The 15,624-nt window shown below is 53.7% G+C and overlaps 1 protein-coding gene across 1 annotated transcript; it reads left to right on the top strand.

Annotated features, from left to right (window-relative positions):
* The first annotated feature begins 7,478 nt into the window (after positions 1 to 7,478).
* On the top strand, positions 7,479 to 11,261 carry LOC309841502 (group IIE secretory phospholipase A2-like). The gene is made up of 5 exons (XM_082684511.1): positions 7,479 to 7,542; positions 7,791 to 7,866; positions 8,606 to 8,744; positions 8,919 to 9,025; positions 10,915 to 11,261. Exons 2-5 carry the CDS (start codon positions 7,827 to 7,829, stop codon positions 11,055 to 11,057), a joined length of 429 nt encoding a protein of 142 aa, XP_082540637.1. The 5' UTR covers positions 7,479 to 7,542; positions 7,791 to 7,826; the 3' UTR covers positions 11,058 to 11,261.
* Positions 11,262 to 15,624: the final 4,363 nt, after the last annotated feature.

Here is a 15,624-nt window from a genome sequence, read left to right as displayed (position 1 = left end):
GGCAGTTTCTCTGACTTCTGGCAGCTCCTTTATTTCTGCTGGGAGCCTCCCTAGGAGCCTCTAAGCTTTGTTTCTGAGATGTGCTCTTTATCCTTGCATTTGATCTTGCTGGGCTATCTTCCTAAGGCCAGCATTTCTCTGTAAGGAAATCCAATTGTTTGCTTTGGGTTCTGGCTGCCGGGGAGGCACCCCAGCCTCCGAGATCCTCCGAACGCGGACTTCCTGGATATCACACACGCCTCTTCCAGCGACTTCCGACAGCAAGATTCGTGTCCTTGGCAGTCAGACTCTGGGGCTTAGAGAAAATACCTCCAGAATTGCCCAGCCCCAGCAGGGGTCCTCCTGGATTTTCCCTGCCCCACCAGGTTACTGAATCGACTTGGATCTGGTTCAGGGGTTAGTGGCAGAGCCCGAAGCCTGAGCTCTCACCTCCTTGTTTGGAATTCTTTCTTCACGCCTCTCTCTTGGGCCTCTTACGTTCTGAGGAGCAGCACGCAGGAGCACTGGGTCACTGGGGGTGTCAGACGCTGGATCTCAATCAGAGGAGGAAGTTCTCAGTTTCAAGGAATCCAGGTCAGGAGCCAAAGAAACCCTAAGGATTGGGTTCTGGGCACCTGGGTAGCTCGAGGGAGGGCAAAGCAGCAGGCTGGTGGAAAACCAAAGTGCAAATGGTCAGAGGAGGCCACCGAAGTCAGCTTCAGTGCCTCCACGGAACTAGACACCAGCTTCCAGGACCCCCTACCGACGGCACCTGGGTGAGCAAGGACGGCAGGCCTGTTCCTAAACTCACCACTGGGAGGCAGCATGGAGCAACAGCAGGAGACCGGCTTGGGAGCCATCCCGGGAATTGGGCAGTCTGTGACCTTGGCTGGTTCCTTCCTTGGCAGGGCTCTGAGCCTAAGTCTCGCCATCTGTAAAACAGCAACAACAATGCCCACTTCACAGCGTTGGGGTGAAGGTTAAATGTAAAGTCCCTAGAACACACAGGAGGTGCACTACACCAGGCCCACCGTGGCTCCTGTGCTCCAGAGGACCCACAACTTCACACAGGTGAACACACAAGCACACACAGACACACACATGCACACATATGCATACACACAGATGCACATACACACACACATGCACACACATGCACACACACACCAAATTTGTTGGAAGGCCCTTGAGTGCCCCTGGCCCCTGCCAGCACCCAGCTCTACGTCAGCGCAGTTTCTGGCCTCTTGGCTCCTCGTTTGCAATTCTCTCCTCTGTTCTCATAATTAACACTGCTCGGCCTGGTGAACCACTTCCTGGCATCTCCTGCCCCGTGTCCTGGCAATGAAAGGCGCCTGCATGGAAATCTCAGAAGGCTGTGAGCCGTGGCTGCTACCTCGTGGTCACGTGGTTGTTGGGGCCATGGGTGGGCAGTGGGCACTCCGGGACAGATGACCTCATCAGAGCCTTCCTCTGGAAGACACACCAGGTCTTGCCTAGCAAATATCACTTCCCACCTGTTCCAAACACCCATTTTCTTGTGCATGGTCATTCAGTTCACGGTGTCAAGACACTTGTGGGCCCCAGTTTCACAGGGTCACTGAGGAACCCTGGGCTTTATCAAACAATGCCTGTCACTGGGAAATGTATATCAGGCAGGTTGATGCAAACACTGTGTGGTGAGAGCAGTGTCTTTTATTGGTAGCTACGTGACACCAAACGCCTGAATGGCTAATAGTCACATTTTTAAAAAGATATTTGGTAAGGGGCACCTGGGTGGCTCAGTGGTTAAGTGACTGCCTTTGGCTCAGGTCATGATCCTGGAGTCCTGGGATCGAGTTCCACATTGGGCTCCCTGCTTGGTGGGGAGTCTGCTTCTCCCTCTGACCCTCCCATCTCTTGTGCTCTCTCTCATTCTGTTTCTTACAAATAAAATCTTTTAAAAATATATATTTGGCAAGATGTGATTCAACAAAAATGCTTCCAAAGAGCCAGCTTTATTCAAATCATTTAAAATTTTTTATATTCATTGCCTATAATTTATATTTTGCCTACTCATTGTAATAGAGAATTCAGAGTATTTTAGAAGACCTTTTAGCAAGCAACAAAATATTTTGAATTTTTCTCCTTAGATTTGCTTTTTCTTTAGATTTACTTTGTTTTTTATGAAACAAAGAATTTTTTTGTTTTGAATATTGTATTGAAATTCATATTTGATATTGTATTAAATTGGAACTTAATATTTGTATTTAATATTGTATAAATAAATTATATAAATAAATAAGTATATTTAATATTGTATTAAAATTTTATTTGAATATTGTATTCAAAGTGAATCGTATTCGCTTTGAATACAATTACATTTTAAAAATCGTTTCAATCATTATGGTCAGAGGAGCAAAAACTACATAAAAATTTGATTATAATGTATTTGATTATAATGTAATTGGAGATTTTGCTGAAATGAGAGCAAGATAAAGGTACAACCATTTATGAAATATGTTTGTCTATATTCTATAAGTGATTCAAACATGACAAACCCATCAACAAAACACCTAGACACACACAATAATAATTAAACTTGAGTGACTTGGACGTGTCTGACTTGATTCATGTAAGAACTGTGACTTTCCATATATTCTTTAGCCTGTTGTTAGGAAAGCATATTCAGATAGAAGGATAGAACATATTTTATTTCCCACCTTGGCAGCTTGATTATAACTTTTAAATATTGAGACATATGACACGGGGATCCTCACATGTACTCTTGACCCAGACCCCCTAAACATTAAAGTCTAAGGGGTGAGCCTCACCACCACTACCCAGAACAGGTTCTGGAGTCTTCTGGGAAAGAAAGGATGGGGAGGGGGCTCCAAACAGGAAGGGGTTTTACAGGGGAGGCCCGCTGGTTAATCTGTGTTAACTAGTATGACGGCTCCTAACAGGTTCCTCTTCTAGACACTCTGCAGGTCCTGTTGGATTAACTCCCAACCATATCAGGAACGGGTGCCACTATTACCCCCATTGTACAGGTGGGGAGACTGAGATCATGGGAAGTGAGGTTGTTTGCCCAAGAGTATCTGGTTAGCCAATGGTAAAGTCAGGCAGCCCGACCCTAGAGCCCAGAATGTCCTCTCCATCGGGACACTACTGCACTCAGGAGCAAAAGGGTCCCCCACAGTGGGTGGGGTCTACGTGTCCCCAACATCCAGGCACTCAGAGACACAGGCATCCCAGCAAAACGCATGGATGCTTGTGCCGCACCAGACACCTGCCTGCACCTCCGGGGGCATCCCTACTCCCCTGGGCCTCCCTGCTCCCTCTACCTCCTTGGATCAGCCTTGGGCAGTAGCACTTTCACAGGACAAGGGTCTGTGGTTTCCTGTCCCTCCCCCACGACCCCCACATCCATGAAGCCCCAGTGAACAGGGTGGTAGCCCCCTACACTCCCACCATCTCTCAGATGCCACTACCCACCTGGTCTGTCCCAGCACAGCCCCTATGTCAACTGATACCTGCAGCCCACACCATCCTGGAGCTGGCCATACCTGCGAACTGGGCTTCTCTTCCCGGCTGGGGTCCCTCCTGATGGATCCCTCCGCGGCCAGCGCTATCCTGTCCAAACACGGCTATGAGCAGGACGCCTCCTGGTATAAAACCCTTCATTGGCGTTGCATTGTTCCCTGGACAAAGACCAAAAAGGCACAGCTGTACCATTTTACAAGGACGTTGGCGACCTTATAAAAGATGACAGCAGGCCCACACCGAGGAGTCTTGTTCTTTCCTCTCCATCACAAATGGGAGAACCCAGCTGTGTGATGACAACTGTACAAAACCTGTTCCCAGCGGAGGGGACTAGTCTCCCTGGACTTCGGGTGCCCACGGTGTCTCCCCATTGGGATGAAAAGACCACAGATCTCCTTTTGAGAGGGGCCTCATCTTCATGGGGGAATCCAGGGTCCTCTCCAGCATTCTTCAAGCTCTAAACCACCTGCCCCTCAGGCTCAAGCAAAAGGCATACCAAGGGGTGAACAGGAGGTCAAGTTCCTGGGGTCAGCTCCCCAGTGAATTATGCCCTTTGAGGCCCGCCCACCAGTAAGTAGCACAGCAACCTCTGCCACCTCTCAGCCCTTCCTGGATGCATTGTCCCTCAGACCACAGGACCTTTGCACAGGCTGTCTCCCTATCTAAACTCTCTCTGCCTTCCTCTTCACCCGATTAAATTCTTGAGACTCCTGCTAAACAATTTTTTCCTCAGAGGAGCCCTCACTGGCCCCCTGCCTGGATCAGACACCCCCATAAATGCTCCCATAGGCCCATGGAACATCCTGTCAAACCACTTATGCCTATTTGTAAGTTTCCCTTCAGTGTGTAATTATTGATGTCTGTCTCCCTGCTGGACTGTGAGCTCCACGAGGGCCAGAATCACAGCGTGTGGCTCTTTGGTGTCTGCTCTTTGGTGACTTGCCCATAGGAAGTCCCCCGTGGAGGTGACTGACTAAAGAGGCAACGAATCCTTTCAGGAATCCGGTTCCCCCCACTCCGCTGGGAGACGTCTGCAGGAGTCACTGGACTCTGAGGGAAGCCACAGAAGTGATGAGATCAAGCCTTCAGTCTGGTGCCTGCAGCGCGTCTGGAGCTTAGGAGATGGTGAGATGGTGACAGTGGTGGTGGTGATGGTGACAGCTTCTAAGCTACAAGGAACTCATTTACACCACAAGGAAGAAGACGTTGCTTCGAGACTGGGCTCTATTCCTTCCACTCACCTCACCCAGACCACCCTCCATTGAGGAAGTTAAAAATCTATCAATCGGGGACCATCATCCTATCCGAGGGCTGGGAGCCCTGGCCTAGCCACCTGTGCTCCACCCCAGCAGGAGTAGGTGCTCGGAGCTCCTGGGACAGCGACCGTCTCCCCTGTGGCCAGGTAAGGAGGAAAGGAAGGAGAAACCCAACATTTGTGGGTGCCTCCTGTGGGCGCGGCATCCCACAGAGAACTCTACACCCTTCATTTCCTTTCCGTCCAGTCCCAAACTCTGCAAGGTAGGGCCAATGATCCCCCTTATTATGGATGACAAAGCTAAGCTCAGAGAGGTGACAGGCCTGGCCAAGGTCACACAGCCCCTACGGGGCAGAGCAAACACTCCAGTCCTAATCCTGTGGGTGCAGAGACCCTGGCCCTTTCCACCACATAGTGTCACTGTGTGAAAACTATAAAACCAACCACATGTCCCGAATCCTGAAACTCTCCTCCACATCCAAGTCCTCCCCAGAACCTCAGCAGCAGACACCTCTGCCTGCAAGCCCACCTAGATTTCTTCACCTGGCTCTGCGACCCACCCCTACCCCAGTCCTTGATTTTCTGCTCCAGGCACTCATGGGAAGAGCTGGCAGGGGCCCCATCGTGGCCAGGCCAGGAGTCAAAATGGCTCACCCAAGGAACTGCCTCAGAAACTCAGCCCTTCCTGGGAAACACCCTTACGCTGCTGCAGGAAGGGCTAGGGGCCAAACCTCCCAGGAATCAAAGCTCCTTTTCAGTTGTTTAGACTTAGCTCCTCAGTGACTCACTGTTTGGGCTCTGATGACCCAGGCCAGGAGCCAGGGGCTGCTAGGAGGGGCCCTCGTTAAAATCAAAAGGCAGTGGTGAGCCATGGGGAGCCCCCTCTTTGGAGCCCATGACTCACAGCTGCTGGATGATCCTGGCCCGGTGCACACACCTCCCTGGCCCTTCCCCACCCCCAGTCTCATGGGGCGGGGTTGGGGGGTGTGAGTTCCCAGAGGATCAGGAGCAGGAAATGGGAGTGATTTGAGGCAAGCCTGAACCCCAGCTCAGCCAGTGCTCACCCGGCCTTACCTTGCATTAAAAACTTTTAATCCCAAATCGTTGGCTAAGATCCCGTCACCCAGATGTCTCTTCCCCTCCGCAGGTGGCACCCGCCCCAGTCCTGGACCCCTGACCTGCACCCCCCAACCACAGTGTCACGGATCTTGTCGGGAAGTCCGTCCCGTCTGCAGGCGTGAGACCCAGCCTCTGCACCAAACCAGCTCCTGAGCGGCTGGCCTTCTGCCTGGGGTCAGTCTCATGTGGCGATTTTCCTCCAAGGGCACTTTCCTCCATTAAAATAGAAAAGAAATTAAAAAGTGAAAAGCATATGTATGACCGCATTGGTAGGAAGGCAAATATAATCTAGGCTGTGTTATAGTCATTCTGATTGTAAAGAAATTCATGCATTTGGGGAGCCCTTAAAACGACCATGCTAGGCACCAACCTTACTGGAAGCACGAGGTAGGCCCTTTAAATTGTCTGGGTCCATATTCTGGCTCACCGTGGACTCAGTTTACCTCTCCATAAAGTGGGGATGATCAGAGCAGCAGCATCATGGGACTCTTTGAAGCCTCCTTGAGATCTTGCCTAAGAAGGGTTTGGGGCACCATCCTGGCCATAGCAAGTACTCAGAGGGGACGAGCTGCCTGGTGGCATTTGAGCTTCCCATCCTGCCAGGAAGGAGGCAAGCTGGGATGCCTTCCGTCCCCATAATACAGACAGGAAAACGAAGGAGACGAGCAAGGCAAAGGACCTGCCTCAGTGGCAGAAGCAGGACCACGAGGCTGCAGATCAGGCAGCTCCCAGGTGCTGTGCTGACGGAAATCGCTGGTCAAGTTATCCCCACTCCAGACCAGGAACAGGGAGGGCAGGGCATGAGGTGTCCCAGGCCAGCACAGGGGGCATCTTGCTTCCCCTTCTGCCGCCGTGGACTCAGGGGTGTGAGCAGCAACCAGCCCACGAGGTCACGGTGCGCCCGTGACTGCTGGGACTTGGCAATCTCCTAGCACAACAGAGCTGGACCCTCCTCCCATCCCTCGGCCCCCTCCCGACCTCTAGCCAAGCTCTGAAGCCTGGCCTCTGTGTTCTGACCTCACCATGGGGATGGCAGCTCATGCTGGGAGACAAGCTGGGCCAGGGGGTACTGTCTCCCCAACACATTCCCTAAGATAACATCAAAAGGATGGAAGTTTCCAGTCCATGCTGGAATGTGGGTTTTCCAGCTGACTCAGACAGAGTCTATTTCTATGGCTACACACTACACCACTGCCTGGGGATCTAGGGAGACAGAAGTCACATCTGGGAGCATTTTCACTGCTTGTCAAACAAGCAGGAGCCTGCCCAGGAAAGAACAATGAAGAAAAATCTCTAAGCTCAGCTGGCTGAGCTCCCAGCCTCTGGCCTATTCGATCTTGGACAAATGGCCCTCCAGGTCCCCCAGGGTCCTGCCTCTTGGTCAAGCTACACTCAACGCTCTCCTACTGGGTAACATGGAGCAGGGGACACGGAGCAGGGGACACGGAGCAGGGGACACGGAGCAGAGGGCTTGCTGCAGTAGCTAACGGCATGGAAACAGGACAGACTTGGCGATGTGAACGTCAGTTTCTTAGCTTTTCTGGGCCTCAGTTGCTGCATCAGTAAAATGGGGGTGAGAAAAAGATGCCACGAATGAGAAGCCTTTGGTACAGCCCCTCGCTCACAGCCCAGCCAGTGAGAGCTATCACCATGGTTTTTGGAAAGGGGTAGGTGAAGGGAGAGGCAGGGAAAAGAGAGAGCCACAGACTGCTCCCCCAAACCCCTTGGGAACCAAGTGCATAGGCCCCCGACTGGCCCCTCCCCTGGGGAATTGACCAAAGACCTGGAAGTATAGTTGCATCACTGCGCATTCGGGGGTTAATGATGGGGAGTGGACAGGACCCAGTATTTAACTAATTGGGGAGCTGCCCTGAGATCAGAAGCACCCCGCTCACTTCCTTCTCCCGCAGCCCAGCTCCTCTGCCCCCTGCTCACCTCCCCTCCCCTCGGGATGAAGCCTCCCCCTCTTCTGACCTTCCTCTGCCTCCTGGGTAAGTGACCTATGTGACCTTCTCTCTTCCCCGGAGGTCCTGGGACCAGGCTCTAGGGAAGTTGTGGGGGGGTCAACTCTAGGCCAGTTGTGCCTAAGGCAGCACCGGCCAGGGAAGAAGGGACAGGTGGGGGGAGGGAATGCAGCCCGGGGGGCCTGGAAGGGCACAGGAAAGGGGCTGGTGGGGACCCACGGTAACACAGACGGGGTTCCTGCCCCCTGCACTCCACGTCTTCCCCATGAGCTTCCATTTTGGGCTCCAGCCTGCCTGGATGGACAAACCCCCACCGCTGTCTCAGCAGGATCTGGAGGCATTCGGGGAAGTCCAGGAGGTCATGAAGCCGATCCAGTGGCATCTGATGGGACTTGGTGGGGAAGAGCGCTCTGGGGGCATGGAGTTGATGCCTGGGGAAATGACCAGGACCCGCTGGGAGACATTTGGGGTGCAGTGGGGGGGCAAGCAGGAGGATGAGTGGGTGGTAGTCTGGAGATGAGGGAGGGGGGCGGGAGGAGCCCTGGGTACGTTGTCACAGCGGGGTGAGCACTAGGGATCGGGATGGGTTGGCGGCGTGGGAATATCATTACTGGCTGGCGTCATTGTTGTTGGGATCAAGGTGCGTGGTGAGGTGGGCTGGACGATCTGGAGGTGTCTGACTCAGATTTAAGGGGATGTGAGGGAAGCTGGCTGCAGAGGGCAGAGCCCTGATGGGTCTGCCCGCCTCTGCCCTCCGTCCCCGCAGTGGCCCTGGCCAGCGGGAACCTGGTCCAGTTTGGGGTGATGATCGAGAGGATGACGGGGAAGCCAGCGCTGCAGTACAATGACTACGGCTGCTACTGCGGCGTTGGGGGCTCCCACTGGCCCGTGGACCAGACGGACTGGTGAGCAGATGGCCCTGCCGGCGGTGGCGGGGGGCGGCTCCCGGGGGCAGGGAGGAGCTGGGACACCCTGTGAGTGGAGGCTGACCTCTCCTTGGAGCTCTGGGCCCCCTGGCAGCCCCTGGTCCGCCCCCGCTTGGCTCCCAGGCCCCTCCAGACTGAACGTGACCCTTCCAGGTGCTGCCATGCCCATGACTGCTGCTACGGGCGCCTGGAGAAGATGGGCTGTGAACCCAAGCTGGAAAGGTATCTCTTCTCTGCCAGCAAGAACAACATCTTCTGCGGTAAGCGAACAGCTCTGGAACGCCCCAGACCCCAGGTTGGATGGGGGAGAGCAACTTCAGACAGGAGCACCCCGCCCCCCGCCCATGGCGGCCCCTGCTTCCTCGTCAGGGCCGGACCCTGGGCTAGAGGGATGGGCGGGGTGGGTCTTCCATCATCAGGGCATTGTAGAGAAAGACTGAGCTCCCCCCGCCAGACTGGTATCCAGTCTAAAGTTCCCAGGACCCGTGGGCTCCTGCCCTGGCTCCAGGCCTTCTCCCCACCAGAGAACCCCCAGCTCCAGCCTGGGAAGGAGGCACAAAGGAGGCAGAGCTGAGCCAGGCCCAGAGGAGCTATACCCACACCCCCTCTCCAGGGCCTGGGCAGCAAGGTTCAGAGCAATGTCCCCAGGTCAGAGCCTCGAGGGCACAGTCCCAGACCGAGCTAGAACTACAATTTGGGACAGCAGACTCCACTGTCGAAGGCTGACTCCCCCTGGTGGGGCTCTCAGGCTGGATCTATTTGCTCAGCTTTGCCAGATCCAATGCCCACTTGAGGATTAGTTTTCCTCTGGTCCCCAGCCCCATGGAAGCCTCCCAGACCAGGTGGCAGTGTGGAGGGAGCCCAGATCCAAGCATCAAGCCTCCCCGCTGCAAAGCCAGAGCCGCCTGGAGGGAAGGGCGGGGGCTGAGTGAGGGGGTGGCCGAAGAACCCAGGGGAGTCAAAGAAGACAGCTCTGATCTCTAAGGCCTGTCCTGGGAGCAGGGTGGGCAGAGCCAGGACCAAAACCACTGGAGGCAGATTTAGCTCAGTCTCTTGCTCCCACAGCCATCTCTTTACACAGCAAGGCAGCTTTGACAGGTAGTGAGCTCTCCGTCACAGCAGGGTTATGCAAGGTAGGAACAAGTCACCTGTCTGGAATGGCACTGAGGGCATGATTGCGGAGAGGTGTCAGGAGGACAGGGACAGAGGATCAGGGCTTCACTTTCTCCCCCACTGGGTGACTTTGGGCAAGAGATGTGACCTCTCCAAAGCCTCTGTTTCCTCATCTATAAAATGGAGCCAGTCACACTGCCTTTCCCAGCTTAATCTAGCTCCTAGCAAGAACCACCCAAAAGACCCCAGGCAGCCGATAAACCCCTGAATTTTGCTGGAATAGCAGATGTGAGCAGAACCCTGGTGGGAAGTGGAGGCTGACCTTTGAGGGGAAAAAGAGGAGCCTTGGACATTTCTGTGAGATGTATTCATGGGAACAGGGAGGAGCCAGAGCTGCCGAGGGCCAACAGAGGCCTTGGAGAGAAGGGGAGGCCCTGGGACCCCGCTGTTTAGAGAACCGAAGCCGGCTCTACCCCAGGCCAGGTGTGAGCACACACTTAGAGAGGGAGTCTGAAGACAAGTGCCAGAAAAACGGGCTCTGTCCCCTCGAATGGAGACAGCCCCAGGGCCCGAGCAAGCCCCGAGCTTCAGTCCCAACAGGCTCCAGTCTGGGCCCAGGCTGCTCCGGGATGCACAGGTCACCTGGGACTGAGTTGCTGTCATTTCTTGCTCCCCTGTCAGCTCGCTGGCTGCCCTCCAGCCCCATCCATGGCTCCCACAGGGAAGGGGTTGTCTAGAAATCTGTCCTGGGGCTGGAGCAGGTGCATTAGAGACCCAGACGGCCAACCAGAGGGCCGGGGCGGGGGTGAGTGATGCATGGGCGTGGGAGAGGAAGGCAGAACAGCTAGGACAGATGTCCCCCAGCTTCCCAGTGTCCTGGGAGTCCCCCAGACACCCCCTGGGCCCTGCCCCGCCCCCACCCACACCCAAAACACCCCCGCGGCTGTGGGCTCCCAGCAGAATGGGACAGAGAACGCAGACCTCAGAGAGCGGGAGGCTCAAGCCCTAGGGTCCCTGACTCACCTTGTCCCATCAGCCGGCCGAACCGTCTGCCAGCGTCAGACCTGCGAGTGTGACCGGACTGCCGCCCTCTGCTTCCGCCAGAACCTGGGCACCTACAACCGCAACTTCGTGCGCTATCCCAACACACTGTGCAGCGGCCCCACACCGCCCTGCTAGGGCCAGGCCCACCTCTGCACTGGGCCTCACCTCCAGCGGCCCCGGCCTGGGCAGCACTGACACCAAAGGCTCTCCCTCCAGAAAGTCCTTTCTCACACCCCCACCCCCACCCCACCCCCGAGAGCTCCCAGACTGTGGCCTGGACCATTGCTGGTCCTCCTAGGAAGAGCCAAGGGACCCTCTAGCACCCAGAAGATTCTATAAGCCAGCCCTGAGATCCCCGTTCCCTCTCCTAAGTAAGTGAATAATGTCCTATGATTCTAATATTCTCTGATTCCCAGATTCTATCATTATAGGATTTCATTAGTCCGTAGTTTCTTTCATTCACTTTTTTTTTTCTTCTGAGTCTCTACCCTGTGCCAGCAATGTGCTAAATAAGCACTGGGGATGCGGCAGGAACCAATGGGACACGGTGACCTCTGCGGGTAATTCTAACATTCTGCCCTTTCCATTTCCCCTTATAGTAAGTTTTTGTGATTCTCTTTTTCTAACATTCTACAACTTTATGCAAGACAGTAATGGCGATCTCCAGAAGGAATAGATCTGGCCATATGGTGTCATGTGAGAAGCATGAAAAATACCAACCTAAAAATATTGTCCCCACCATGTCAGCAGGCCTCAAATCCCTCCGATTAGCAGAACGGCTAAGTGTGAAAAAAAAAAGCTCCAGAATCATCCAAACCCTTCCTTTGACCGAAAGGTGGCCAGGGGACAGAGAGGGGACGTTCTACCTGCAGGGGTGTCCTCACTCCCAGCCAGCATGCCTCTGTTTCTTCATGCGTTGGTATCATCCAATGACACCCTGCATGGGCACATATGGCCATGTCAACGTAACCCTCTGGTTGTCAACTTGGAGAGGCCAGAGCGGCCAGAGAAGATCCGCTGAGAGCGTGCCCTGGCCGGGTCAGGCTTCTGATACGGGGGGGGGGAGACGTCAGCCTCCGGCATCTAACTCTGGAGCCACGAAGATTTTAAGGCACTGAAGGGTTCCCCCCAGGTGGGATGCGGTCAACCCTGGAAGCGAGGTACGTCAGCAAAGTCTACTCACTATGGACAGAATTCTCTCTACTCTCTACAGTAGGGTGATAAAGCCTGCCAGGACTGGGATGAGCCCATCCAATGAGACAAGCATGGGACAAGGTATTACACAGAAGGGACAGAGCTCACAGCAGACACGCAATAAATGTTCACGCCATTTGTCGTTTTCATGGCGCGTGTGCAACTTTCTGGGCTTGGAGGGCAGGAAAGAGTGAGAAAACATCAGAGAAATGATCGTCATAAACTTTGAAAGGTGAAGATGTTCTGTGTTAGCAAAAACAAAAGGGGGAGGGGAGGTGGTGAGCGCACTTTGCCACTTTGAATGATGCTGGTCCCCTGCAAGGAGTCACAGGACCATCAGGTCTTAAGAGCGACACAGGGATTGGAGAGGCGAGCGAGCGCGTGTGTCGGGAAGAGTGGTCCTAAGGCGCCCTCTGGTGTCCACTAGGTTTAAGCTATAAGGAAGAAACCTAAATTCAGCTCTTACTAGATTTCCCTTCATCAGGGGGACAAAGTAGCTTCTGGGCGGGTGAAATGGGTCCCTCGGCATCATCAATAATATGCTGAGAAAAACCACAAAGCCCTTACAGACATCTTAGAACACTAGATGTCACTGCATAAGCGAGGCACACGGGCAGAGGGAACTGGCGTGGGGAGATGGAGAGAGGGTACGCTCTGGGCGCGATGGGTGTGAGGCAGCAACAGGACGGCCCCCAGCTCACCCGACAGGTGTGCGGCCATCCGGCCGAGTGAAAACTGGAACTTCCGAGCTAGACCCGTGCAGTCCATTTTCCCAGTGATCCGTAACCGTTCATGGAATCAATAAATGGATCTGGATTCCATGTACATGTCTGTGGTACGCACATTCATCGCCAGGTGCACACTTGCAGCAATGACCAAAAATCCCTGAACTTGAGGTCACACAGTTCCCAGGTCAAGACCTCTCTGCTCAGCCAGTTAGCCACGGTGCCTCTGTTCCAGGCCTGCGGCTCTGTGCAGCCTGTGGACACCAGCAACTGCATCTTCCGGGAGCTTGTCAGAAATGCAGGCTCTCAGACCTGACCCCAGGCCCACGGAGGCAAAACCTGTAGGTTAACAAGACACCCCCTTAGCCCGAGTGACTCGTGTGGCCATTGAAACCCAAAACACCCGGACGCGGGGCCCACTGGAACAAGGCGGGCGGGCTGGGGCAAGGTTTGAATGAGTTAGCGTTTGTGAAAGTGCAGACAATGCCTAGCACATAATAAGCGTCGTGTCCTGTGAATGAATGAGCCATAATGATAGCTGACACTTGAACAAGTCTTGGCACTTCTAAATGCTTTCTGTTTATTAAAGCACTGTTCTAAGTGCTTTGTGTTTAGCAATTCACTGAATGAACGAAGGAACGCATGAGGCCCGGGGGCTACCTCAGGGCTGGGGGCGGGACCCTGTTACCTCAATGTTCATAGATGGCCTCTCCAATTTTGATGACACGATTTGGATTGACTTGCTTTGTTCCACTTAACCCCTAACATAAGCTATTCACGAAATGCTCGATCAAGTAACTTGCTGAGTAAGTGATGAGAAATCAAAGCAGATTGGAGTTTCCGATTAGGATTTCACCAGACCTCCATCTGCTTCTTTGGGACTTCTTCGTGGTGTCACTGCTGGAGATTTGAACCTCCGGTAAGTGTGTACGTGTGTGCACCGGCGACACACCTGGTCCTTCGCTGAATGCCAGAGATAGAGACCTATCAGATGTGGCCAACCTGCAGACAGACACCTTATTCTATACTAGTGTTTTCCTAGAGCAAGACTAGACCAGCAGGACCCTCTTCTTCCAGCCAGTCACCGTCCGAGGCTGACTTCCTCTTCCCCCAGTTTGATTTCCATCATGTCGCTCCCTCCTCTGCCCCCAAACCATCAGTAGCTCCCACTGTGCATCAACCCGTGGTGTTCAGGCGTGGCATCATCTGCTTTTCTAGCCTCGGTGATCCAGCCGTATATACAGTTCTTTATAGCACAACATCATCATGAACAGTCCCAGAACCTGCCTCCACCCACCGCCTTTCAGCCTTCACACCTCTGTACAGAGCTGTCTTCAGCCTGGAAGCTTCCCTGTTCACATGTGAAAATCTGCACGCTTGAGGCATATCTCAGATGCCACCTTCTCCGTGATGCTTTTCCAGCTGGAGATGTCACCCTCCTCTGAAATGCCAGGCAACATGTTGGCACCTTTCCTGGTCCACTTACGCCCTATCATCGGGGTCCCTGTCTGGGGTTCCTAGGCAGTGCGTGGAGGTAGACTGCTCTAGATTCAAATCCTGCTGCACGTCTGCAATCGTGAACCTGTTATGTCTTCCTCGTGTGTAAAATGAGGATGGAATCACCAGGCTCACAGAGTGGTTCAAAGATTTAAGTGAGACAATGTATTCAGAGTGCGTGGAGCGTTCCAGAAGCTCCATACCGGCCGAGCTGTTCTAGGCATTTTTGCCTCCCCTACCGCACCCATCACAGTTCATGCTAGATAAGTATCTGTTCGGTTGAATCCATGGACACATAATAATCGGAATTATTTTAGGGATGTGGCAGCAGGCACAGGATAAATCCTATGCTCGTTTATTCAAGGAGCCCCGGAGCTCACTACTCTGAGTGCTCACTGATCTTAAGCTGAGACATTTGAAAATCATTCACTGGCAGTCCCGCAAGCGGAGGTCCAAAAGAGGAAACACCTGGCCAGAGAGAGCATGCGCAGCTCTGTTCCTGGAGGGCTGCGACCTGCGCAGGGCTCCAAAATCAAAATGCACCCAGAGGCCAACTCCCAACACCACTGAACAGTTAGGATAGGCGAAGTCCGCCTCATCTCGGAGAGTCGCGCGGCAAGCACGGCCTTGGTCATTCGGTAGGAAAAGCCACAGGACACATGTTTGAAGACATGCCCAGTCTGGGTGCCCGGGTGGCTCAGTCAGTGATGTGTTTGCTTTTGGCTCAGGTCGTGATCCTGGAGTGGCAGGATAGAGTCCCACATTGGGCTCCCCGCTCAGCGGGGGCTCTGCTTCTCCCTCTGCCTCTGCTCCTTCTCCTGCTCATTCTCTCTCTAATAAATAAAATCTTAACAACAACAACAAAAAGGGCCCAGTCTTTCCCCAAACAAACTGTATATCCTTAATAAACTCTGTCCTCAGAACATGCAATAACCCCCGTAAGGTCTCCCTCTCTCCTCTTTCGGCCCAGGCCAAATGTCGCTTCCTCCGCCAAGCCTCCTTGATTTCCCTCTGAGTTCACGGTCCTCCTGGTATAGGATCACCTTTCACATCGTGTGTATGTCCCCTTTCACTCCTGGAAACTTGGGAGGACAGAGTCCATGCCTGATTCCATGCCCAGAAATAAGAACTGGAAAATACAGGTCCAGTAAATGCAGCATGGACTCTTGGATGCTTGGATGGGTGACAAAATTGAATAAAAGTGGGAGAACCTTGAAGGTACCGAAGTCACTCTGCCATAGGGAGGTTCAGACAAGTTTCTCCAGGGAGGCAAGTTTTCCTTCTGC

Source organism: Mustela nivalis (assembly GCF_964662115.1).
Source record: "Mustela nivalis genome assembly, chromosome: 10".
NCBI lineage: Eukaryota > Metazoa > Chordata > Mammalia > Carnivora > Mustelidae > Mustela > Mustela nivalis.
The sequence above is the reverse complement of the archived record's forward strand: the minus strand, read 5'-3'. Positions and strand labels throughout refer to the sequence as shown.